The sequence below is a fragment of the Corvus cornix genome, chromosome 1 (genome assembly GCF_000738735.6).
Source record: "Corvus cornix cornix isolate S_Up_H32 chromosome 1, ASM73873v5, whole genome shotgun sequence".
NCBI classification, from domain to species: Eukaryota; Metazoa; Chordata; class Aves; order Passeriformes; family Corvidae; genus Corvus; species Corvus cornix.
In genome coordinates this window covers 41,259,977-41,286,094 of record NC_046332.1, presented here as the reverse complement: position 1 = coordinate 41,286,094, position 26,118 = coordinate 41,259,977, and the positions used below count along the sequence as shown (strand labels likewise).

Here is a 26,118-nt window from a genome sequence, read left to right as displayed (position 1 = left end):
AACTCAAGCTTACTGACTTTCTTTATAAAAAATTGTATTGATGTTTACTGTACCTCCAAAAACTCATTCAAAGATTTCTGACATCTCTGAAGCTGGTCAAGTATGGTAGTTAAGGTATTTTTTATTCCGGCCCGGGCATTCAGTGATGTTATCCTATTGTCACTCTTAATATCTGACATAATGGATCTTGACAGAAAATAAAAGAATTCATAAATCCATTATAATTTTAATTTAAATATAGTATCTATAAAATTAAGTAAATAGAAATTAACACACAGGCAAGTAATATAAACAGCTGATATATTACTTTCAGGTTTCAGTACTAATGATGAAACATTTCAGAATTTACCTCAATGTCTCTCCAATATAATTTAAGAGCAATGGTTTCTTGCTAAAATTTCTCTACCCAGAACCAAGAAAATTCAGTTCTTGACTTCTATTTCCTTTTAAGTCATTTCAACTCATGCCAAGACAGATAATGGTACGTATCTTTCCATATTTCTAAAACCTACTCCCTTTTTATCTTATGACTTGTTTGGAAAAAATAAACCATCTGTTTCTCCCAAAAGTCTGTGTGTACTTTCTGATGGTCTCCAGCATGATTCTTGAAAAAATAATTACATCACCTCTACTTCTGCTAAGACTAACCTTGTGTTTGCCTGCCTTGCTCACAATCTTTGATGTTTCACATGATTCCCTTCTTCACATGTACCCCATTAAAGGAAAACACTACCACCTTTATTCAGATACATGTCACCATCATACATGTGTATCTTCTGAATTCCTGTCGCTGACCTTCTTCTCCATACATATTCCAATTGTTCCATATATTTTCACCACGAAGAATGTTCTAGACTACCTACATGCCAAAGACACTACAAAAGGTAAGTCGCATTCCGTAACACTAACCTGAAGTTTTCATCAACTCTGTTAAAACGAGCTTGTTCTTTGGGTAGAGCTCCACGACCAAATATTGGTTCCAAATAGACCCATTTCCTTTGAATTTGGTTTAAATTCTGCAGGTATTCATCCAAGTTAGCTAGCTTTTTTTCCCAGACGGACACTTTATCTTCAAAACCTTTGTAATATGGAGAGTCCTTAAGAGACTGTAGAAGACAGCGATGATCTCCAACTTGGTTGACTGTGTCCTTCCAGTCTTTAATAAGCCTGAGAGTCTTGCCTTGGCTGTCTTCATAATCTGTTAACACAAAGACAGCTCCAACTCCCCAGAGTTCAAGCTCACGCAATGCTTCTCTGATTGTGATTTCACCTTGAGCTCGACAATTCAAATCCTATTTAAAGGCAAGAATAGATCTCATATGAAACTACAGAGCTTGCAATAAACTCTCCATTCAAAAATATAATGCAAATTCTACTTCTATAGTATTAAAAAAATATGCATATGGAACTACATATACCACATAAAATAAACCATAAAAAAAACTATAGATCCTGCGTTTAAAATTATTCATACCTTAAGTTCCACTGCTTTTTCTATAATGGCATCTGTCACTTTCAATAGATCTCCAAATAGCAAACCCTCAAGAGTAGTGCCTCGGGGAAGACCCAGAAGACGGAAGAGATCCAACCAATGATCTGGAGAAAGCTGGTCTCCTCTTACGTATTTTAGGAGTGGAATTATCATCTGCAGAAAAAAGGCACATATAAATCCATCTAGTCATTATGAAAATTGCATCTCTTTGATTTTGGAGTGACATGCTACTCAAACAAAAATAAAATTTAAGTTCTTAAACTGAGGTACAGTTTTTCCAGTTCCTGAATTTAAAGTTTAGGAGTAGGATTCTGAAGACAACTCATGTATAAATCTGTGTCTATGTAAGCTGTAATGACCATTCTGTTTACTGTAGAGAACTAAAAGTTCTCAAAAGTAAGTGAAATGTTCAAAACAGTACCAGAAAACGTTTTGTTGAATTTTAATTGATTTTATTGTAAGAAATGAACAATGAGGTATAGAACATTTTTTGTTTCACAGGCCTTGCTGAAATTCATAGAATCACAGTTATTTGGGTAGAAAATGACCTTAAAGATCACCTGGTTCTAATCTCCCTGCTGTGGGCAGGGACACCTTCCCCTAGACCAGGTTGCTCAAAACCCCACCCAACCTGGCCTTGAACACTTCTATGGTAATTGGCATCTTACTTTGTATTTGTCCACTTCTTTTTGCAGCTTTACTGTCATTACAGTATGTTCTTCCATCTTCCTCAGTTTGTCATGCCAGTTAAACAAAAATTCTTCAAATAGGTATATTTTACTTCTGCATGAAAATCAAACGAGAAGGTCATAACAACACAGTACTACTACCACAACTGTATGTCCACTAAAAATAAAGTAACAAAATGTTACCTAAAAGTAATCCAGTCTTCCTTGGCTTTTTCCTGAACACCTTGATAAAACTCTTCATACAATGCCCATACTTCTGCACAACTCTGAATATCTTGGCTTACAGCTTCTGACAGTGATAAGTCAGGCTCTTCCAATTTAAAATGATGGCATTCTTCACTGCATAAAAAGATCACTGCATTATGCATTACATTATTCCACTGTATTTTTACAGTTTAAGAAATGGTACCATAAAGAAATCATCATATTTTTTTTAAAAAAGTCATTGTCTTTATTAAAGAATATTGCTGCCAACTGCAATTTCCTTATAATCTCCTTTTTGAATAGAAATAATAAAGAAATATGAGACATAACTCTTCTACACAAGAATCTTCTCCCACATTCACATTTATTTCCCATAAACTTTCATTTATTTCCTATTTATGAGAAAAGTGAATTAATTGGTACCCTCAAAATCAAAACCGAAAAGAGAATAATTTTGAATTGATTGTTTCTTCCTGCTAGGTTAAAAGAATATGCTGATTTTATTTACCATCATTTACATGCCAAGGTAAGAAGTTAAATAGAAAACTTCATCCTCTCAAAATCTGCAATAATGAGCAAGGACACTTACTGGTGGGAGAGGTGAGCTCCTGCCCACTTAAGTTACAAGAGGATTGAGGTTCTTTTTGGACCAATATCCCAAACCTCCTCTTAGTGAGAATTTCAAAAGTCAGAATCAAGCCTTTAGTGTACAAACTTCCTTTTGCAAGACCTTAAGAGACTTCTCAAATTATTTATCCAAAAAAACATCTAGAAAACCTTAGCTTAAGAAATTCATGTTAGGTAAAAATCAACAAAAAGGACCCAGAAAAGCTAATGAAAAACATGTAACACAAATGATATTACTTGTATTATCTGTTGTGATAAAAATTGGTGAACATTTTCTGAGATACTATTGCTACAAAAGATCAATATATTAATGAATAAGATATACAGGGAAATAAACATACATACATGAGTTTTTCTTTCACTGTTTTAAGTTCATCGAATTCTTTTTTTTTTTCCTTTATCATCTGAGCACTTTTCTCGAGTACATCCTGATCACCTGTTTCAATGACATCATCACTTGGCTTTAGCTGATCCCAGCGAGCTTTAAATTTTTCCAGGTCTTGAAGATATATGTTGATACGTGAAAGCACATTTCCTCTCATCATTTCCATCTGCAAAGCAATAGGCAAAATTACATTCTTTCAATATTTTGTACCTACAACTGTGATCAAAATCAAAACATCATCTTCAAAACTTGATTACTACAATTTGATCAAAAATCAAACTCAAAAAACTTCTTGCGTAACGCCCAAAGAAATAGTTCAAAATAGTTCAACTTTACTCTCCTTGTTTTGTTTTTCTTTTAAAGGGGGCACTACTTTTTTTTTATTATGCTAGCACTTGAGTAGTACTTGAGACCTATTTATTCAGCCTATGCTACCTACTTAGATTGCCTCTTATAGCACATAGAAAGATTGCTGAATTTGTATGGCAAACTGCTATCTTCAGTAGAACTTCAAACAAGTTCAGTAATTTGCCTATGGACTGGAATTACAGGACTGTGCATAGGTTAGCAAAGCTAAGTGAAAAGAAATAAAAAGCTTCAATACTAAAAACATGATAAAGTAATAAAAATGCAGTCTTTGAACTGTTATCCTCTTTTCCTCTGTTAACCATTTATTAAGCCATTTGTCACCAGAAAGTTGTTTTGAGACAGAAGTACAACAATACAACATTCATTTCAGCATCAGTTCAACAAAGTTTCCCCTAGTTACTGCTTCAGAGTTAACAGTTACTGCTTAAGAGTCTAAGTATTTTTCCTCAGATGGCTCATCCTCAACTCAATAATGCCTGTGTTAACACTGAACTGACAACATTTATAGATGTAATCTAAGAAAAAAGTATTGTTCCAGACATATTCAAAATAATTTCAACATTCTCAGGCAAAATTTTAAGCTTTTATCGCTACCTGTTCAGCAATCATAAGCTGGTGGCTTTCCATCATTAATTCAAATTTATCCCACGTAGCTCTTAGGTTACCGATACTGTCCAAACCTGCACCAGCCACAGTTCGCAGAAGTTTGTTTTTATCTTCAGCTTCTTGAAACAGGAGAAACATCTAAAATCAGAAAGATCAAAAGTAAGCGTGCATGCAAAAACTCACTAAATCGTGTTTATCTAAAGCAAATACATATGAATCACCAATTGTGTATGCACCGATAATAAGCTGATATACAGCTGCTTTTTTAATACTGCTTATAGAATAACATCTAAACTTTTGAAAAAATAGTATCTGAGGTATTTAGAGAAATTCTATATCTTGATCCTAACATAAGATATACAGAAGTGAATGTTAACTATGAAAGAGGTAAGTGACACCTTACATATTGCCGAGATCAACTCAATCAAATTGGAGAACAGCAGCAGAGCAACACAACTCAATAAATCTGTGTGTATGTTTCCTGGCTTTGACTGGGATGCAGTTAATTTTTTTCTTAGTAGCTGGTACGGGGTTGTGCTTTGGACTTGTCATGAAAATGACATAGATAGCACAGGGATGTTTTAGTCACTGCTGAGCAGAGCTTACACAGAGCTAAGGCCTTTGCTGCTCCATACCCCACCCCACCAATGAGGAGACTGAGGGTGCACAAGGGATTGGGAGGGGACACAGCCAGGACAGCTGACCCCCGCTGATCACAGGGACATTTCACACCATATGGCATCATGCTCAACAGAGAAAGCTGGGGAAGAAGGAGGAAGGGAGCGTTCAGAGTGATGTTTGTCTCCCCAGGTCACCATTATGCATGATGGAGCCCTGCTCTCCTGGAGATGAATGGCTGAACACCTGCCTGCCCATGGCAAGCAGTGAAATAATTCCTTGTTTGCTTTGATTTTGTGCGGCTTTTGCTTTACTTCTTAAACTGTCTTTATCTCAACCCATGAGATACAGCCAGGCAGAGATATTCCATGCCATGTAATACTGCCTCCTTTCTGTTCATTTCCTTTCCTTTCCTTGCCTTATTTATGTCTTTCTTTTACTTCTTTCTCTCTTTCTTCATTTGTTGAACTATTTTGATTTCTATCCATGAGGTGTCTCATTTCTACTCTTCCTTTCCTTTTCTCCTGTCTCATTAGGGGTGGGGGAGGCTCTGAGTGAATGAGAAAGTGACCCAGCAGGTGTGTAGTGCTTAGCTGCATATCAGGGTAATCCACAAAAAATATGGTATATTAAAAAAAAAAGAAGGAACAGAGACAATCCAAATAATTAGAAATTATCTGAAAGAGCACCAGTTTTTGTCACCTGTTTATGCAGGGCAAAAAAACCCATCTTTTTTTCCCACATACTAAGAGACAGACTAAGAATTCAAAAGAAAAACCAAACCAACCCTTTTAAACTATGTAAGTCAGAAGAATCATCTGAGATAAACACATACAGTTTTATACATTTACCAAAATTTCCTGTTATGTGTGCTTTCCTTTAAAAATTAAAAAGAGATAACAGGCAACAGTACTACAAAGTAATTCTCTTCAATATCCAATAATTCTCCCAGAGTTCCTACAAAATGTACTGAGTAAAGGGCCAAGCAGATAACCTGTATGCAAGACAAAGCTAAAATTAGCTGTCTGTATGTGGACTTGTTAAGCAGACATCTAAAACTCCACTGAAACCAAGGTCTCAATTATTTAATCACAGAGGTTTCCAGCACTACTTGAGATCCTCTACTCTATCCCATCTGCCTTACATCTACAGCCCCGAAAGTTATGGGGCTTCCTATACATCCTGTGTCTTACCTACCTTGAGCCTTGTATAGAGCTCTCTGATATGCAGGACATCCCTCAAACAGTAGACACCTATGCATCAATAACTGCACTGAGCTCTCAGCGGAGCTAAGAAATCAACTCAGGAGGATGAGCCACAAGGTGCCTACACCAGGGTAACAAGGATTGCTCCAGGCTGCAGCTGATTATACCACTGGGACTTGATTCAGTTCCTCCCAAATACATGTATCGGGCCATCCAAGATGTCCTGTGGCACTTGCATGCCCTGCAGCTGCAACTACAGGAAGGTAAAGGCCTCCAGAACTTATCTGTTACATCTGCCAGCCTTGTGAGGACGTTGGAAATGCATCTCGATTAACTCTAGAACTGCACTTTCAGGCAACTGGACCAGACTTCTGCCGAGTCTATTAACAGCACATGCACTGCAGACACCTGCACATAAACACCTAAACTCAGATGCACTCATTTAGAACTGAATCCTTCAAAGGATAAATCTTGTCCAGTGGGGAAGAGCTAATATGGGGTTTGTAGAACTCCACAATCTTGCAGAACCAGTGCTCTTTAAAGGCATTGGTAGGGGTACAGATGAAGGAAAGTTAAACCATATATTCCAGTTGAGTTTCCAAAAGGCTTTTAACACAAACTCTCATCCAAGGCATTTAAGGAAAACTGGTAACCTTGACATAAGAACAAAGGTCTTTGCACAGATAATTAATTGGGTAAAAGACAGGAAACAGTATTAGGAGGAAATGGCTAGTTCCTGCAATCAAAAAATATCACCCATGGAGTTCTGTAGATATCTGTTCTGGACTGCTCAAAGTGCTTATAAAAGAATTGGAAAAGGAGATCAGCCTGTGAGATGATAAAGTTTACTGATGATACTATGTTATTTCAGGCATTAAAACACTTCACCTGTAAAAAACTACAGAATGAATGCAGAAGAAATAATGACTAATGATACTGGTGACAAGTAAAATTCAAGTAGATAACCATGAAGTGACATAAATGTGAAAAAATAAATTTCACATGTACAAGCTGAGTCATAAGATAAAAACTGCACCTCAGACTTGGTATCTTGGGCTTATGACAGCTAATTTTACCAAAATGTGAGCTTAATCTAAGAAGCAGGAAGCAAATCAAATGTTCTGAGTCACAGAGACCAAAAAGATAATAAGAAGTAATATTACTATTCCATCATGTAAATCCATGGTTTATTCAGATCTTAAAAATTGAGAAAAATCTGTTGGTCACACAGAAAAAAGAAATAGAAAGAAAAGACTTATCAAAAGGCAACAAGGATGATCAAAGTTGAGTGAGTTTATGCATAAGAAAAGATTATATTAACTAACACTCTTCAGTCTAGAACAGAGATGGCTGATACTAGACACAACAAAGAAGACTACAGTCATGTGCCATGAAAAGGAGAACAGGAACTGTTTGGTCCATATCTCTCCCAGTTTAAGACATAAATGGTAACAGGAGGCAGTTGGAAAAAAAATGAAAAGAGGGGTCCTTCATGTAATGGTTAATTGATCTACACTTTACTAGAGTGTATTTTGGATATCAAACATGTATTTGCTCTCAAGAGAAGACGAGGGAAGGCTGTGGAAAAGAAATCCACGAAGTGTTCCTATATACTCAAGAACCACATAAAACTCAACAAGGTTCTGGTTGAAGATTAGAAGTAAAAAGTATCAAATACGGTACCCTGGTTTTGTATTTTCACCTAGGTAAATCACTCCACTGCTGGACACAAGTTACTGTGCTACATGGACTACTGCCCTGACCCTATATGACCTCTGGATGATCTTTATTAGTTATTATTAAATGTAAGTTTCCATACTAGAAAGTAATTAGTTTTATAGCTGTTTTTCTGGACAGAATAAAATAGTATCTTACCCCTTCTTTTCGTTCATTTAGGCTTAAATATTTTAAATTGTCTTCTGCCATTTCCTCTACAGTCTGGGGCCTAATCACTAGTGTTTCCATGGCATCGGTGAGAAATGTAGAAACATCACACAGATGAGCTACATAAAGATGGAAAACAAAGTCACCATGGAGAAAATATTTGTAGTTTTAAACATCCAAATCAGACAAATGCACAATGATACAACATTATTCATAAGTATGCAAAGTACTTGCTTAACAAATTGCAGACGCCAATCTTGTCTACTACGTGAACAAAAATTGCAGATTTGTGTTTACACACAGCTTTTCAAATGTGATCCACTGCATTCAGTGTATGATTTAAACCATAAGTATCAGAGACCCTTCTGAACATTAAACATAAATACATTTATTTATGTATTACATACATATAGGTGTTTATTTATATACTTTCAAAAGCTATATAGTTCTTTTTTTTAGGTAAACAGAAAAACAGATGTTAAAATAGGTTTTGGGTTCTTTGGGTTTTTTTCTGTTTGTTTTGGTTTGGCTCTTTTAAAGAAGCTAACAACTAAAGCCACCTTGCTTTACATATTGAAAAGTCTCACAAACAAATGCCTGAATAAGCTATAATGTTGTTTTTACCTACCAAGGTAAATCTTTTCTGACACCGGGAAAGGAGCTGTATAGCTCCAGGAAATCTTCCAGGAAAGATTCACCTTTCAGGCTATGGAAATAATTCACTTTCTGCACAATCCCTGTTCTATGTCTCCTGTTTCTAAATCATTAGATTTAAAGCACAAAGCACTGTTATTTCTCATCATGTACACTTTATTCCGCTTTGTCCTACTGTTCCAGATATAGATCGACCACCCAAAATACGGAAATGTTTTGCATTCTTCAACACAGTTTTAACAGTTTTGACAATCTAAGCGACAAGCAATTCTATGGAGTAAGTCTAGATTATTTTAGACTCTGCATGAAGTATTTCAATTTGTAAAACGAAAATCTAATAGAATTTTTTATTACAACATTTTATGATGCCTTCTCAAACACCTAGGAAGTTTTCCTCCCTCAAACATCAAATAAATTTTCCTCCTGGAAGCAACAGAATTTTCTTCCAGATAAAGGAAACATGCAAAATAATGTTCATATGTATTCTTTTACACCTGGAACAGAAGTGGCAAAAACAAGAGAACAGGAAAGATACACAATGGACATCAAAGGGTCCTAGGTTACATCTGTAGTGAAAAAGTAATATTGTGGAATACACAGCTGTAACAGATTACTTTCTCTGCATTGTGATTTCTGCAGTTCACTGTGGCCGAAAGCACAATATTTCTTTAAAAGAGTATTTACATTAACACAAATGTGCCCAAGTACAACAGAAACAAACAAAATACTATTCATTGAAGTTATTTACCTTGAATAGATTTTCTCAAAGAAACAACTAGAATGTCGTACAACTTCTGGATGAAATCATCAATTACAGTTTTCACAGGGTTGCAATTAACAGTTAAACAATCTATTCTGATCGTGCTTCAAAAAAAAGAGATTAAAAGACAGCAAACATTCAGTCATTCAGTAGCATACTTATATGTCAGTATCTCTGAGATCTATGAACATCTGTAGTTTACCCTTTGTAGCTTAATGAAAAATTTCCTTTATAATTCTACAAATAAAAGTCATAGCTTATTGGGAAAATTACGCATAGTATTGAAATATTTATAACAATTATGCATATATGCTTTCAGTTTTATGAGGACTGAGGTCCAATGCTCTGCTTCTCCAAATAGCTGGAAAATGGCTAGATTTTATATAACCAGTGCCATAAAATTCTGAAAGGCTATTACCATACTCAAAAGAAAAATACTTTCATTGTTTGTATACTCATGCCTTTAATTCTCTAATTTCCATAGGAGTTTACTAACTGAACCTTCAATAGTAATAAGAACAGAAGAAAAGCCAAAGAGAGTCATTTCAAGGCCCCATACCTAACATATCAGTGACCATAAGTAGTTGCCTAAAGAACACTAAGAAAACGGTCTACCTTATTTGAGATCTTCCTGAGTATTCTCCCTCAACACCAATATTTTCAACTCATGGATTTTTTAGCAACATGTTGTTTCTGGCTGTAAGGCACATCAGCCAGTTTCTCTTCTATTCATTTCAGTCTGTCCATGAACTCATGGAAATCTTTACTACTCAGAGTATCACTAGCCGGCAAGTTCTACCAGTCCATTCTCCAGCATGAAATCCCACGTCTTTTACCTTGTTCTGAACGTGATTCCTACCAGTTTTACTTGAGAGCTCTAACCATATAGTACAATAAATTCATGTGAATATATGTAAGAATAAAAGCCTACATTAGCATATTTTAAACTGTAAGAGGTAATCAAATGTTTCAATACAAGAATTATTTCATGACAAATATTTACAATGTCTGTTCTTAACTGCCATATATATTTCACATGTACAGGACTTAGCTAAAAGATTTGTTAAAATATTATGTTTTGTAGTATTTCAAAATCAGCCCTGAATTTTGAAGAAGTTTCCCATTAGATCACAGGAAGTAATTAAAAGTTTTCAGAGAAGGTGGCACAGATAAAAGAGAGCAAGTATCTAAAAATAAAAATGAAAAATTAATATCTAAACATTTAAGAAGTAAGTCAACATTTTAAAAACACTTGAAATTCCATCTATATCTTCATATAAAAAGAAAATCTCTATTTTACTATTACCTTTAAAATACCTGATAGAATAGATTATTCAAACAAGAGAACAGAATTACACTATACCTTGGAAGACGTTCTGCTTCTTTCCCTCTCACTTTTAATGCCTTGAAGTTTCTTTCCCAATCCTGTTTGCTAGAAAGATGTGTCTTCACCAAAGGTTCCATATCTACTTGGCCAATTACGATCCATTCCTTTCCAACATTATTTTTTATTTCATGGGAAAGAAATAGTTTCCAGATTAAAAAACCGTTTCTCAATAACATTAAAATATTTTCATAATATTTTCAAGTTACATTCTCTTTAACCTTTGTTCTCCTTCAATTATCTGTAGATTTTCTTAGTGGAAAAATCAGGAGGTAAAAATGGTTTGACAGATTCACACATTTAAGGAGAATCAAAACATGAAGACTGAAAAGTCAGCTATTATACAGAGCTTTCAAAAAGAACTATAGATAGTTCAAGTCAGGCATGTGCTTAAGCGGTTGGCTTAACATGGATGGACTTGCTAAGCTTTTGCTTATCTGCCTTGAAGAAACAGACAACAATACACAAATGTCACTGCTCAGCTACTTCTAGAATGTCCAAAGCATAAAATGATACAAATCTAAGGGAAAAAAGGCATGAGTCAGTCCAATATTGAAAATACCTTGAATTGATTAGAAACATCTGTCAGCCTTCTGAACAAATCCTCTGCTTTACTGAAAGCAGTCAGAAACCCATTTGCATTTCTTTCGGTCATAACAGTGAATATAGACTCATCTTCTGCTTCACTTACTCCCCTAAACTGATTTGGAATGGAGATGAATCTCTTCATTTCTCTGTAATATCTAGCTCGTACTTCTTCAAAAGGAGGCCTGAATTGCAACCGGCCTTGCCTAAAAAGTGAAACAAATAACAGAAAAACTAATACTTTAATGTAATCTGCACCTGAATATTTTCTTTTAAGGCCAAAAAAAAAAAAAAAAATCTTACTTGAATGTTAGATCAATAATTATCTCTGGTAAATTCTCATTGAGTGCTTCTAAGCCCATTTGATACTGATGCTCCAGAGCTTTGTAAAGTTGATGATTCCAGTGTTGTCTCCAAGCTTTCATATCACTCGATTTGAAACCCTAAAATTTAACAATGTTTATTTTTCTTTTATTTTATTCCCCAAACCATAATTTTAAGACAAAACTGCACACGGTATAAAATCTGAAGACCAGGATCTTAGTAAAATTCAGTGATCACAAAGCTGGAATAGACTTTGTCACAGCACCAAGCCAGTCAGAGGTTAAGGTCCATCTCGACAACATACCTAAGTCACATTGTTTAGTTTTAGGTAGTCCTGTGATGAGCAGTGACTTGGATTTGATGGCGCTTGTGGGTCCCTTCTAACACAAGATATGAGCTTTTGATTATGTGACCAGTTATTGTATTTATTGGATTTATTGCATTTATTTCAAATTAATATAGGAATAAAAAAAATATCCAAATCAAACAGTCTCTATGGCAGATCAGCATCAGCACTTCACTGAGGTTCATCACCCATTGGTTTACCAGAACGTTCTTCAAGGTTACTCTAAAATGAGTAGGACTCTGCTGGAAATAACATAAAGAGCTGGGCAAATGAGAGATTTAAACCTGTATCACACCTTCTATTTTCTTGTAATATGTAAGCTGCCTTTTAAATAGTATTTATAAAAATTCTTGTGTGTTTCCACAGATAAATGCTAACTAATAAATTAACGTAAGATTTTACCTCAATGAATTCCAATTTTCATTGGAATCTGCTACACTGCACTATAAAAACATGTAAAGCCTTATCATACACTCAAGCTCTGTAAATCACAGATTTGGGGTTGGAAGGGACTCACAAGGATCAGCAAGTCCAACTCTTAAGTGAATTGTCCCTACAGGGATCAAACCCATTACCCTGGCATTATTACACCATGCTCTAACTGAGCTAAACGGTCGTTTGCAAGTCATGCAGAAATTTGCAAAAGTACAACAGAAGCTAGAAAATAAATCACAAATTTCTTCCAGCCTAAAAGGTTCTCTTGTTTAATTGGAGATTTTCAGACAGGGCTTTGGAGACAGTCCAGGGTCGCTGCAAGAAGCTACACACTTAAGGTCTGCCCTACAATTCAAAGCTGCCCACAGGAGCTCTTCCAAGAGAAAGATTCTAGAGATTAAGAAAACCTGAAATTGTCTTAATTAAGCCTTAAGACAATTATAAATGGAGTTTTTAAAGAAATACATAAAATCTTGATGATGACAGCAGTAAGACTACACCATCTTATAATTTTTGGAATGTGAAAAAAATATACATTTGGTTAAGTTTTATCACTTCTACTCAAAGATTTTTAAAGAGTGACTTAATACAGTTCAGGTAATTTTCCATCTAAAAATATTGTGCAATACCAAAATAATTTTCAAGCAGATCCTAAAGCAAATCTAGATTATTTTCATAAACTATACTGACTTTAAGATAAAAATCTGCAAATTAAACTTCAAAAGAAATTAAAAGCCAGAATCAATATACTTATTTTTCGTATTATCTTGAGAGACTGGAAACAAAATTAGAAGTAAAATACTGTAAAGTTACTGTATTTATTTGACTGGCAAATACCAACAGAAGTAATCTGCATTTGCATTACAAAGGATAAGAACAACATGTCCATCTAAGAATAGAGTCCTTTGTTTACTGAAGGTGATAAGAAAAATTACACTGACTTGAATGATAACTCAAAATAGCTCGCTTTGATAATACGATAGTCTTAATCAAAATCTTTGACATTTTACTCAATGATATTAAGGGTCTTTTCCAACCTTAATTATTCTATGATTCTACCCTAAAAGTTGTCAGCTGATAAGTGAAAAAAAAAAAAAAATGTTTTTCTCATTATTTCAGGCAGAAATGCATTTTAATTCTAAATTTTATACATTTGTTCTATTCTGTGTGGGGATCACTCACTATCTTTACCAATTTCTTCATTTTACCTTGCATTAATGGCTCAGACACAACTGATCTACATCATCCAAGGTTTTCCCATTTCCTCATCTAACACCTGTTATTGACCAAAAGTTCTTCCCCCATTACTAGTATGACAAAAAAATTACCTCCATCCTCCTCATCTGAGATTTTACCTCACATCTGGCATTAACTAGGACACAGATGTTTTCCTAAGACAGCCAATAACTCCTTAATCAAAATTAATTAAATCATGCTATGTTTGAGTCTTAATTCTTGATTACTGTTGAAAAGTCAAATGTTCACAGTTTGCAGCACAAAAATCAAACCCTGCCTGTGACTCAAGGCTGGCAAAACCAGTTCTGAGCTCCTGAAGTCCCTCTTTCCAACGCTGCTGCTGCCGAAGTAGATCAATATTCATAAGCGATATGACCTGTTAAAAGAATTTTAAGGGATAATAAACATACTCATTATCATGTAAATCAAAAAAAGGTTAAGGTATGCCATAATAAACATGATTTCAATTTCATCTGGAAAATATACCTTTTGAATGAAGTTTGTGTGCCACTTCCTTAGTTTTCTATTTTCAGTGGAAAGCCGTTCAGCAGCAGCTTGGAGTTTTTGGATATAAGCCTCTAGTTCTCTGGGATTATCCCATGTTATTTGAGCTTTTCCTCCAGGACCAGATTTTGAATGCTTTAAAAACACACAAACTTTGTAAGATTTAATGACAAAAACAGTCTACCAGCTAGCATAGAGGAAGTGATAATATGAGAAAGATGGTTTTATTCCTCCCTTTCCCTAGCTGCACTAGAGACAAAATAATCTGGTAAATCACAGACATAGAGGGGCATAGCATTATAGCTACATCAGTGCAGTGGAGAAGGAATAATGACAGACTCCTAACAGAGTTTGAAATAGATCAACTGATGTTGAGACTTCTGCTCCACAAACATAAGCAGACAGCTGAAGATTAGAGGACACCTTTGTTCTGCACAGATCAACACCAAAAATGTGACATTAATAACTGCTAATCAACTTCACCTGTTTATCAAGAAATAATTTTTTCAATTACAATGCAATAAACGTAGAAAAAGTGACCCAGAATATGCACAGACACCACTGAAATTAAAAAGACAAAGAGAGAGGAATTCCTTCACCTTAATTATCTGTTCAAATGCTAGAGCAGATTGTAACATCATTGGCTTCTGACTCCCAATCATTTGTTGATCAATAGAATTATAGAAGTGTGCCACCTGTAAAAAAGGAGAGCTTAAATTGACTAGAACAAATAAAAGTCTTACGTCATCTTTGCCTTAGCTGTAGGGGTATCTCAAATATCATTGACACCTCATGTGAAATTGAATTGAGTGGCATTGAGTGTAACCAAAAAAATTTACCACCCACCCCCAAAAACCCCAGTAAAATTCTTACTAATATATTTTCAGTTGAAAATTAGCAATGGCGAGGACAAGTTGCTCCATTTCATGACAACTCCCTTTAGTCATAATTATAAAAAACTGGGACTAAAACTTGGTGATCAATTACTTATTTTTTACAGTAACTTCATATGGCTTTAATACTGTATTTTAAAAGAAGACACATTCTGAAACCATAAAGCATATCTTTACTTTTTTTTCTTTTATGGACTTAGCTAACTTGTTCAAGAAAGAAGTCACTTTCATGCAGACAAGCACAGTGAAAAGCTTAACCACACAGACAGAAAAGACAGCACTGTAGAAAAGTTCTACAAACTAAAGATGGGAAGTCAGAACAGGAAGTTATTATGGCATATACCTGCTTGAGGATGACTGCCTGCTTGCAGAACTTTTGTGCAGTGTTTGCAACATGCTGTATTTTTGCTGGTATAGCAAACCCAAGTGCTGACAGCTGACGTACTTCTCTTAGCAGAGTCACCAAACGATCTGAGTAAAGTATGTTTAATGTTCCAGAAATGGGATCCAACTCCATCACAGGGCTATTAGCTTGGATACTGAACCAAAATCAATCATATTACTGACTATAATTTGATATTTATCCTTAGGTGCATTTTACCATAATACAACAAACTATTCTAAACAGCTTGATGTCATTCTATTTTTTCTATGGTTGCTAACATTTTAATTTACTCATAAATTATTCTAGTAACCTTTGCTTTTATTCAAAGCCAATGAAGATAAGACAGAATTAACAACGCCTATCATTTTTGCTTACAAAGTTTTTTCTGTTTTGTGACAATAGCTAGCATGTAACTCACAGCTAGACAGTATTTCTAAATTACACTGTATCCATCATATTCTCTCAAGCAGGCACTTTCCCAGCCCCAGTCTTCAGCGCTGCAAAGGGGAAGAAAATAATGAGGGAACCAATCTAAGAACCAGAACTTGCATCAATGGAGCATTTTGGTATATTCAACCAGATGCTAATAAGAACACCAGCCTATCTTCAGACTTTACTCCAATTTTTTTTTCTACTTTAGCAATGCTTCTACCACCATCCTTTCAAAAACAATTCAGCCTTACTCATTTTTTTCTTTTTTTTTTCTCATCTCTTTTCTACTTCCCATATCCATTGCATTCCCCTTTGTATGGAGCTACTTCTGTACTTTAATTAACCACATCACATCTTTTAAGATCTCACAATAACAATATGGTGCTAATAAATTAGATGGCTGTTATATATTTGAGTATTTTCATTAAAGGTTTTCACTTAAGTATCAACTCCTGTAGCCTCTGTAACTGCAGACAAATTCTTTTCAGAGGAATTCTGCAACACTCAGAGTTGAAGACAGAAGCTATGTAGCCAATCAACTAAACCAAAAAATAGTTAAAATATATTTTAATATCCCACAAAGAAATTTTATTATTTTGGGAAACAAAATTAATAAAATTTAAATTGATATGCTTACCCTTCTTTCAACTGCCTTATGTAGACTGCAGAATTTCTTGTGAATAACAATTTTTTACTCTGCATGTGTCATCTATATATCACAGCTATACTCCCATATCATCTGGTTTCTATACATTATCACTCTAAGGATTACAATGGGTAACAAGTAAAAACAACAAGAAAATCAAACGTCCTTCATTCCAGGTGCTAACAGGAACTGCAAGATTAGTTATTAATCTGCAATATTAGCTATTAATTAGTTATTAATAATACAGTTCTGTATACTTCAACTTACCAAGCAAGACTGGCAGGATGATGAAAGTATAATAAATTGTTCTAATTTGTCTCTCCACTCATTCTTAATCCTGTAATTTTTTTTTTTATTTCCTTTGTCAAGTTTTAATGAATTACATCCCACTACAGATTTCATTATTTAATAAACATTATTTTAAAAAGAGTGTATTTACCAAAGTCCTGACTTGGGATTTGATAATTCTGACTGGATATTCCTAGACCAATCATCAAATTGTTCTTGCTCATATACTTTTAACTGTTCCAGGAAACAATCTGCGTTTTGATGAAAAGTTTGAAATCCAGGTAAGTCAGACAGAAGAGCCTTTGCCAGCTTGATAGAATCATCCACCTTAAACACAATAACAAAGAAAAGAAGATTAACTTCTCAGTATTCGATCAGAAAAGAAAAATCACAGCAATAAGGATCAATATTACAAAACATCCAAGTGGGATTCAAAAGCTGATTAGGAAAAAAAAAAGTGAATTCTGAACTGTGTCCCAGACGTTTGAATTCTCTGTACAGTAAATTGTGTCTGAATAAGCTGTCCACCAATGGCATCCACCACTACTAATATACCCCAGGATATCCCACTTGGTCTTTAATTAACTCTCTGTAAAGGTACAGATCTCCCATGAGTCTTCTGTTGTATCTGTAAGGTCCATAACAACACTCAAATGTATTTGAAATGGAATTTCACATCTACATGTGGACAAATTAAAACCCTAGTCAATACAATCAGTGGAGATTTGAGAGCAGTTAAAAAATTTAGTACAGCCTAAAGCAGACATACAACTGACACCCATCAGCAGAACGGGGCTAATCATTATTCTGGGATAAGTAACTTCTATTCTCATTCAAATCTATAGTTATTGCAGAGGGTACTTATGTTCACAAAAAACATTTTGGTTTTCACTGGTCAATGTTTTCCAAAAAATGTCCAAATTTTCCTACTAAAGTGTGAACACAAACTTACAAAAACAAGATAAATTAAAACAGAATTGTTGTACATTTGCTTTTACTACTGTAAATTCCGTGTCAGGCACAAGCTTGAAGTGTACTACCAAGAAATCCCTTTGACTACAAGAGGACACTACAAAGGTTAGTAATAACAGGTGAGAATTCAGAATCTGGCTGTCTGTGAATCTTAAATACAATTTTAAAATGCAAATTGGAGGGCAAAATTTAACAAAAACACCTCCTGTCCAAACTTTGGTCTTTTTTTTTTTTAATGAAAAAAGTTCAGTTTACTACAAAAAGACTGCATTCTGGGTCTGCTAAAATAATAAACTTAGCAAGCAGCACCACTGATAAGGAACCTTGATTACATAACTACTGGGAAGCCCACAATTTTTCTGTGCGGAATCTCCCACAGAAATGTCAAATACCATGTTTTATATTCTTGTGTGATAAATTGTGTGTAAGCAGTAACAGAATCTCATACCTTCAGTTCCAGCTGCTGTACCCATACAATATTGTTGACAACTTCAGAAAGGTTCTTGCCTGACAATGGTCCAGTAACATCACCAGGAACACCATGGCATCGAGTTTCAAAGTCTGACTCATAGTCTAACACATGCAAAAGATGCATTAGACCAGATATTTAATAGAACAACCTTAGATCATTACTGTAGTTATAAAAATATACCAGGAAAACTGACATACTTCTAGAAGTAAAAAAAGATCCTAGCATTCACAAAAAATGAATGCAATTAAATACCTTTGACATAATCTTGAAGTGCTGCTAGTAATGTTTCCCTTTCAAAAAGCAATTCTTTGCTTATATTTGGGTGCTTTATCAGTTCCTTATGCTTCTGAAATATTTGAAGAAGCTGGAATATTAAGATTTAAAAATGTTATCACTTTCTCATTAAAAAAATTAAACATAGGCTGACACCACCCAGTAGTGCTGTCTTCGGCCCTAAGTACTTACTCTTGTCCCCTAAACTGACTACTTAGGCATTAAATAACTTGATCTTCAGGAAAGTTTTCAGACTACAGAATTACTCATACCTGCTGTGGACTGTCCTGAATTTCTGAAATAAATTTCTTCAATCTGCTTGCTATTTTTTGTTGCGCTGGTGCAATAATTCTTTCATACTGAGAGACTGCTGCTTTCCATAATGGCTAGAGATAATGAGTTCGTGTGTTAGTTTAGGACTATATACATTGCAAAAAGACACAGAAAGAATGTGAATAAATCAAAAATAAGCATTATACCTCTGTGTAAGGATTATAGTGGACAGGATTTAGGCCAGCAAAGGGTTCAAACACATGCGAAAGATGTAAAGAATTTTGTTCTCCAGCTGGCAAAAAGAACGTAAGTTTTTCATGCAGTGTTCTAACAGCTAGCACCTATAAGGGAAAAAAAGTATTTGCTGTATCAAATGCATTTTTACACAAAACTTACATTTGCAAGTACCCATCTCTCTCCTTTTTACAAGAAACTTTTGAAAGGCTCAGACAAACAGATTATGGAACACTATCTGACTCTGAAAAGACTATGAAAGTATTTCAATTCCCTTTTGTAAATTAAAGCAATGCTGTTTAATTCTGCGTCTAATGAAACTAATGTGTATAATTCAAATCTCTACCTCATCAAGACGTTTGCCAAGTTTGGCTATCGATTCAGGGAAATATTTCTCATTTTTCCATGGATGTACAGTATAAGGTTGCCACAGTTGTCCAGTTAGGTATTCACAAGCTGACACCCACTGCTCACAAATCAAGATGCCAGCTTGTATATTTTCTTTAACACTGTGAAAAGTATCCTCCCACAAATTCAAAGCTGCTAATTTTCTCTGAACAAATCTACCTAGTGAGCCACCTGGAAGACAAAAAACCAAGATGTTATGTTTGTTTAAAGTAATTCCTTTAAAGGCTACACCGCTTTCCAATCACATTTTTTTAAAAAACAGTGTAGAGTCTTGATTTCAAACCACACAAATGCAGCAGTAACTGATTATTTTGTTTCAGATTCAATAAATCTCTTGAATATCTCCAAGGTAAACAGAGGTTGGTCCAACATGTGAAGCTGATGGATTTGGATTCTGGATTCCACACACAAGCACCTGTCTTTCTCAGCAGCAATGGCAGTATCTGGCTGCTCCCCACAACTCTTCCTCTCATGCATACACACAGCTGGCAGCAGCACACAAACTCACTGTCCTATGCCCGTCCCCAAATGTGGGGCTGCTGTCGAGAATGAGAGAAGAACCTCTCTGCACATCCTGCTCTCACCTCCATACAGACTGAACCGACCTTTAATAGGGGTTCATGCAAATAAATTTTCTCCTCTGAAAGAAAGACAGGGAGTCAAAGCAAGTATGACAAATCCAGCCCACAGGCTGAAAGGTATCCAACTCCATCTTCTAACTATCTATCACCTTTCCAATCATGTGTGAAGGCATCTACCAGAACTGGCTGAATTATTGCATACTGGAAGGCAAATAATATTCATGGATCATAATTACAAGAAGCAAGCACCTTCATGCTGTGGGCTGTTATTGGTGCCTTTACAAGGAAGAAGGTCTCTGCTCAAGGAATCATTTTACTTTTCTCAAATATTCATTTAATAAAGACTGCATAACAGTTTACCTATCACATCCAAGAGATTATGCATGCGAGACTGTGGATAAGGATCATGTTCTGTTTGTCTCCACACACCATCAACGGTATCCTTGGTAGTCTCCACCAAATCTACAGCTTCAAATAACGAGAGAGTATCCAAGTTGTAATAATCCTAGAAAAAAAAATCCTTAATACGTTTACTTTGCAGATAGTATTGTAGAAACATTTACTTTTCTGAAGCTGACAAGTGGTATAGTTTCCTGAGGTTTACTGCACAACAGAATATGTCATAATACTCTCAAAAAAACAAGCATTTCTGTAAGTTTATTCACGTGAAGTATTCATTGATATCTGAAGTACTACTCAAGAAAGTGCTTTGTGGGTGCCGAAAATTTTGCATGAGAGCATTAATAGTGTCCTTTTCATCTCGTGAATCAATCCCCAGTTCACAAACTGTAGAATATAGTTGTATTTCTACAGCAGCTCCTAGTATTCAATGATCAAACCCGCTCCCAATTAAATGTCGGCATTCCCATGCACCTCTGTCACTACAAATCACATGAATGTAACTTAAAGTAAAATTCTGCCTAAGAAAAAAATAACTAAATCTTTATATATTCATATATCTGGAAAGAGTATACATATACTGACATATTGACATATATTTCATAGAAGAGTGTTTTTTACTAAATCCAGAAATGTATCACTGATCACACAAAATAAAACATACTTTTGCAATGTCCTCAAATAGGTCTCTAAAATATGAAGCTCTCTCTTTACTACACCCTTTACTTCCATGACGAGAACATTCTCTCCAGAACTGAAATTCATCTGTTGGTGTAAGTATAGCTGCAAATAAAATAGAAAATATTTATATATAAAATAAATGAATGTTTATAAAATATGTTCAGTCAGAACATACTTTCTAAAGCAAATTTTTACTACATGATTATGTAAATATCCTTTAACTTCTGATCCTGACTAGATGCAGTATAAAAGTCAACTCTGGTCTCCTGGCATGACCGTCAGTAATTCCAATCTACTAACAACAACCAGTTATATTTCACACTGTGCAATCACTGAGAAGCCTAAACATTCAACTTGTAAATAAACTATTTACTCTAAATTCAAAATTAACTATAAAAGACATAACTGCAAAACAAACCTCGCACATCATCTTCATTGAATTTTGCTCCTGTGTAACTGGGATCTGGTCTTCTGAGAGCAGTACTCAAGCCAGCTTCAAGCTCACTTAGAAGTTTCTGGAGTTTGGGATCAAATGCTTTACTCCACTTCTCATCCTGTAATGAAAATTTCAAAAATTGTGACTCTCACATGACAGAGCAATTACTATTTTCTTAAAAAATACATAAAATTCAGATTAAGTAGAAACCACGTGGTGGGACAATGTAGCATTTTTTGTCTATAAAGTCAAAGAAGAGCCTTCTCATTTAACAATTCAAAATACTACTACAAAAAACATTTTTATCACAAAATCACAAGTCAGTTGTTGGGTTTATAAAGGCACTCTGAAAATGTGTGAGCTGTTTTCCAAATTAACCATCGCTGGCCAGTGTATTCCACATTTACAGTCAGGCATATGTATGACCAGAATCTTCCTCTAATCCTTACTCATAGGAGCTTAAGTACTTTCTTTAACTTAGAAATCATAACTATCACCCATTGTTTAATCTCCCCAAATACTTTGGTTTCATAACATAAAATATTTAGCTCAGAATTACGTAACATCCAATTGAATTCCAGTGTCTCAATATAAAGCTACAGAACATTTAAACTGGCATATTGCTCACCTTCAGTAATACTGGTGCAAAAACCTGTCGTACAGCTTGATAAAGGGTGTTGATTGGTGAATCTAGCATAGATGACACAAGAATATTACTGTGAAGATTATCTTCAGTAATTACATCAGGTCTCAGCTTAAAGAACACCAACACGTTATTCTTTGAATCGGTAGCTTCAATCTGTAATAATCAAGAAGACAGGATTTGTTTAGAAAGCTGTTACTGACTGCATATTTTACTAAATTAAATACACCATTTACACAAACAATTGGCATCAAGAAAAAAATATAAAATACCATATTACTCCCTCTGGGTTCTGATAAAATTGTGGCAGTATCTGATTTGCAGAGAAAATTAAAAGTTTTATTATACTCATTTCTGAGTCCATAGGAACCTGACTTCCAACACCAAATACATAAAGCCTTCTACAGCATATAATGTCTGTAAATACCGTAATTTCTTACTATATTTTGAAAACTCTACTTATTGCTTTCTCTGGACAAAACAGAAGCTCTCTCTTGTACCTAGAGAAAACTAAGCATGAAACCTATTTTTTTTGTCTTTTTATACTACATACCTTTGGGAAAATTTTTCTATAGTCTAAATATTCTGTATTGTTCTCCTGAGTTTCTAAATACATAACTCTATTCATAAATTTCTCAAGGACAGAGAAAGGCATGCTCCTTCATCAGTAAAACCATAAATTGTAATATGACTAATGTTCCATCCACAACCCAACTTATGGGTAAAGTTCCAAAAATTGCCATAAAGTAATTACTGAAACTATTTGTGGCTGAGGAGAATTCACAGAACAGGGAAATATATTAAACATTTGATAAATTAATAGCAAAAAGATATGCTAAGTGAAATCCCAGATTCTGTGCAATTGTAAACATCTGTGTACTATTTTTCTGTTAAAAGAAACAAAGGGTAGTAAGAAGAGCTTTCAGTTGTATTGGACAGTATCAGTTTTACTTTCTTATCAACTCTGTAGCCCAACACCTACAGACATAGCTTCACTGAAACAACAAGTACACAGTACAGCACCAATATGCATCTGATCTTCCACAGCTGCTGAAAGCTGCTTTGTAATTTAGACAGTGGCTCAACAGCACCCCCAAAAACTGGTACATAAATGTTCACTCTTGCCTGAACATAGCATGCGCTAGAGTTCACAGAAGATTAACCAAGGAGTTATGCAAGTTACTGGTCCAAATTTCACATCGAGGACTCCTTAGATACATCTTTGTGTGCAAAGCCACTGACATAACAGACACCATGTCCCTGATCTCACTGCAGAATGACATGTCCCATGTTAAGACCCACACCTTGCCTGTACAGGCTGTGTGGCTGGCACCACACCATGCCCTCCTTACATGGTGACACTTCACACCCCATGGTATCAATCCCATGAGTCAATTGCTGAACACAAGACTCAAGGCAGGACATTTCACACAAATATCCTTAGATTTGCTCGCAGCTGGACACATCAGTTTGGAAAATGCATGCTTTGGACAAACGCCCACCTACGATTTGTCAAATATCAGCCAATGTGCCACACATTGGGTCCCATTCCCTGCACGGACATTGCCCATGCAATCCTTCCCATCACTTGCATGCAGCCATGCCCAGGAAAAAATCATACATCCAACTCCATGCCCCAGGCCGCCTTATGTTCACATAGAGACAATATACAGCTAAAACTGCACCAACATGGGCACAATCCACCAACAAATGTATCAGCAGCTGATGATACGGCCTTCACAGACTCTGGGGACAGTGTTCTTGTAACAGCAAGGATAGAGCTAATTTTCTTCTTAATAGCAGGTACAGTGCCATATTTGCAGTTTAGTATGAGAATAATGTTAATATCACACTGATGTGTTGGTTGTCGCTGAGCAGTAATTACCCAAAGTCAAGGACTTTGCCATGCTTCGTGATCTGCCAGTGAGGAGGGGCACAAGAAGCTGGGAAGGAGCATGGCCAGGACAGCTGACCTGAACTGGCCAGAGGGATATTCCACACCACAGAGCATCATGCTCAGTGTATAAACTGGAGGGAGTTGGCCGGGAGGCACCGATCGCTGCTGGGGGCAGGCTGGGCATCAGTCAGTGGGGGGTGAACAACTGCATTGTGCATCACTTGCTCCTCCTGGGTTTTGTTCATCTCTCTCGCCCCTTTTCATTGCAATTATTAACACTATTATTAGTATATTAATAGCTAGCTATTATTATATTTTATTTCGTTTCAGTTATTAAGCTGTTCTTATCTCAACCAGCGGCGTTCTTTTCTTTCTAATTCTTCTCCCCACGGCAGGGGACAGTGAGTGTACTTATCTGCCGGTTGGGGTTAAACCACGGCAGCTGCCAATACCTTGCAGCAGACACTGAGACCGGCACAAGTACTCGCAGGAGGGAGATGTCTCCCAAATCTGACACCAGTCTTTACGACCACTAAGCCCGGGCTGACTCCGGGCTCTGCATCCCCGCTCGCACGCCGGGACGCGGCAGACGCGCGGCACCCGCAGGCGCCGGACACTACGGTACCTTGTTGGAGGCGCTGAGCTGCGCCCCCGAGCGCTGCACCACGAGCAGGAACTCATTGCCGTCGTCGAGGAAGCGGCTCAGCTCCAGACGGGAATGCAGCTCCGCGGCCAGGGCAGCGGCACCGCCCGCCGGGTCCAGCCCGAAGTAGTTGGCAGCCGTGGCTGAAATAAAGCGCTTCCTCCTGTCTCCCTCCCCGGCCATGGTGGCGGCACGCACCCCGCCAGGCAGGATCAAGGCGGGGGCGGATCCAGAACCCCACGGGAGCACATGCAGGCGCTGGCAGGAGAAGACCCAAGGGGCTCACGGCGGGAAGGACGGCGGCTTGCTCCGAGGCACAGGGGGAGAGGCCCGGAGCCGTCGCAGCGTCGCCGGGACCCGTCACTATGGTGACCGGAGATGGCGGCCCTGGCGCGCAGGCGGGCTAAGTCCGGGCGGCGCCGGGCAAGACGGGGAAGGAGGCGGCGATTGACGCGCTAGGCTATCAGCGGGACGGGGCGGAACGGGGTGGGCCCGATGGGCGGGGCCGGGCGGAGAAGGCGCTGCGCTCGTCCCGGCGCGGTAGCAGCGCCCGGCAGTCACACGTGGCTTAGCTGGTCCGAACCGTTGCCAGGCTTCCCCTGGGTTCACCGAAGCATCTCTCCTGCCACCAGCTGCGTCACGGTGTCACGGCCGCCGCACTACTTGGGGTGTTTCCCTTACCCCTGCCCCGCTAGGGATCGTTTCTGCTAAGGAGGCCGTGGTGCCCAGTACAGCAAGGCGCAGAAGGACTGCGGGCCCGGCCCGGGGGAGCGCTGGGCGAGTGCTCAGACCGCCCACCGGGAGCACGGGCTCGTGGCTGCCCGTGGTTTCGCGGGCCAGTGCGGGCGTAGCGATGCGCGCCCTGCTCAGCGCTCCCGGCCGCTTCTCCAGAGCGTTTGTAAAGGGACACAGCGCATCCCGTCCCGCCCAGCAGTTGCCGCTGAACTCGGCCACCGCTCGCGCCTCTCGGCAGGCGGCTGCCCCAGCCCCACGCCCGCTTCCAGCGCTGACAGGAGACGACCGGCAGCTCCCCCCCCCCGGTGCGGGCTGCGACCTCGCGGGTTCGAAGGGACTGGAAGGGCTGGCGTTTCCCCGTTTATTTCGCTGCGAACGCCGAGCTCTAACCAGCACCCCGACCCCGCCAGAGCACGCGGCCCCGCGCGGCTCCCCCTCCGGCCGGGAAACGCGCGCGGCAGCCCCGCCCTCCCGGGGGCGGGCCCGGTGCGGCCCCGCCCCGGCGGCGCTACCACTTCCT

General features: G+C 37.5%; 1 protein-coding gene across 4 annotated transcripts in view; it reads right to left on the bottom strand.

Moving 5' to 3' along the window:
- DYNC2H1 (dynein cytoplasmic 2 heavy chain 1) overlaps window positions 1-25,824 on the bottom strand; it is a 155,707-nt gene extending 129,883 nt beyond the window's left edge. For 2 of the 4 annotated variants that reach the window (XM_039563949.1, XM_039563944.1), the window contains exons 1-27: window positions 24,846-25,824; window positions 22,309-22,479; window positions 21,663-21,798; window positions 21,228-21,346; window positions 20,525-20,669; window positions 19,522-19,754; window positions 19,148-19,282; window positions 18,941-19,054; window positions 18,648-18,759; window positions 18,372-18,496; window positions 17,103-17,278; window positions 15,544-15,739; window positions 14,907-15,002; window positions 14,290-14,442; window positions 14,081-14,179; window positions 11,766-11,905; window positions 11,440-11,668; window positions 10,857-10,984; window positions 9,482-9,597; window positions 8,071-8,198; window positions 4,361-4,510; window positions 3,358-3,563; window positions 2,365-2,520; window positions 2,161-2,275; window positions 1,475-1,645; window positions 910-1,292; window positions 54-186 (exon numbers count right to left, since the gene is read on the bottom strand). In XM_039563949.1, coding sequence (XP_039419883.1) covers window positions 54-186; window positions 910-1,292; window positions 1,475-1,645; window positions 2,161-2,275; window positions 2,365-2,520; window positions 3,358-3,563; window positions 4,361-4,510; window positions 8,071-8,198; window positions 9,482-9,597; window positions 10,857-10,984; window positions 11,440-11,668; window positions 11,766-11,905; window positions 14,081-14,179; window positions 14,290-14,442; window positions 14,907-15,002; window positions 15,544-15,739; window positions 17,103-17,278; window positions 18,372-18,496; window positions 18,648-18,759; window positions 18,941-19,054; window positions 19,148-19,282; window positions 19,522-19,754; window positions 20,525-20,669; window positions 21,228-21,346; window positions 21,663-21,798; window positions 22,309-22,479; window positions 24,846-25,046 — 4,266 coding nt within the window. In that variant the 5' untranslated portion in view covers window positions 25,047-25,824. The remainder of the gene's footprint in view (window positions 1-53; window positions 187-909; window positions 1,293-1,474; window positions 1,646-2,160; window positions 2,276-2,364; window positions 2,521-3,357; window positions 3,564-4,360; window positions 4,511-8,070; window positions 8,199-9,481; window positions 9,598-10,856; window positions 10,985-11,439; window positions 11,669-11,765; window positions 11,906-14,080; window positions 14,180-14,289; window positions 14,443-14,906; window positions 15,003-15,543; window positions 15,740-17,102; window positions 17,279-18,371; window positions 18,497-18,647; window positions 18,760-18,940; window positions 19,055-19,147; window positions 19,283-19,521; window positions 19,755-20,524; window positions 20,670-21,227; window positions 21,347-21,662; window positions 21,799-22,308; window positions 22,480-24,845) is intronic. The other 2 variants (XM_039563927.1, XM_039563935.1) reach the window with 1 other exon arrangement.
- Between the last annotated feature and the right edge of the window lie 294 nt (window positions 25,825-26,118).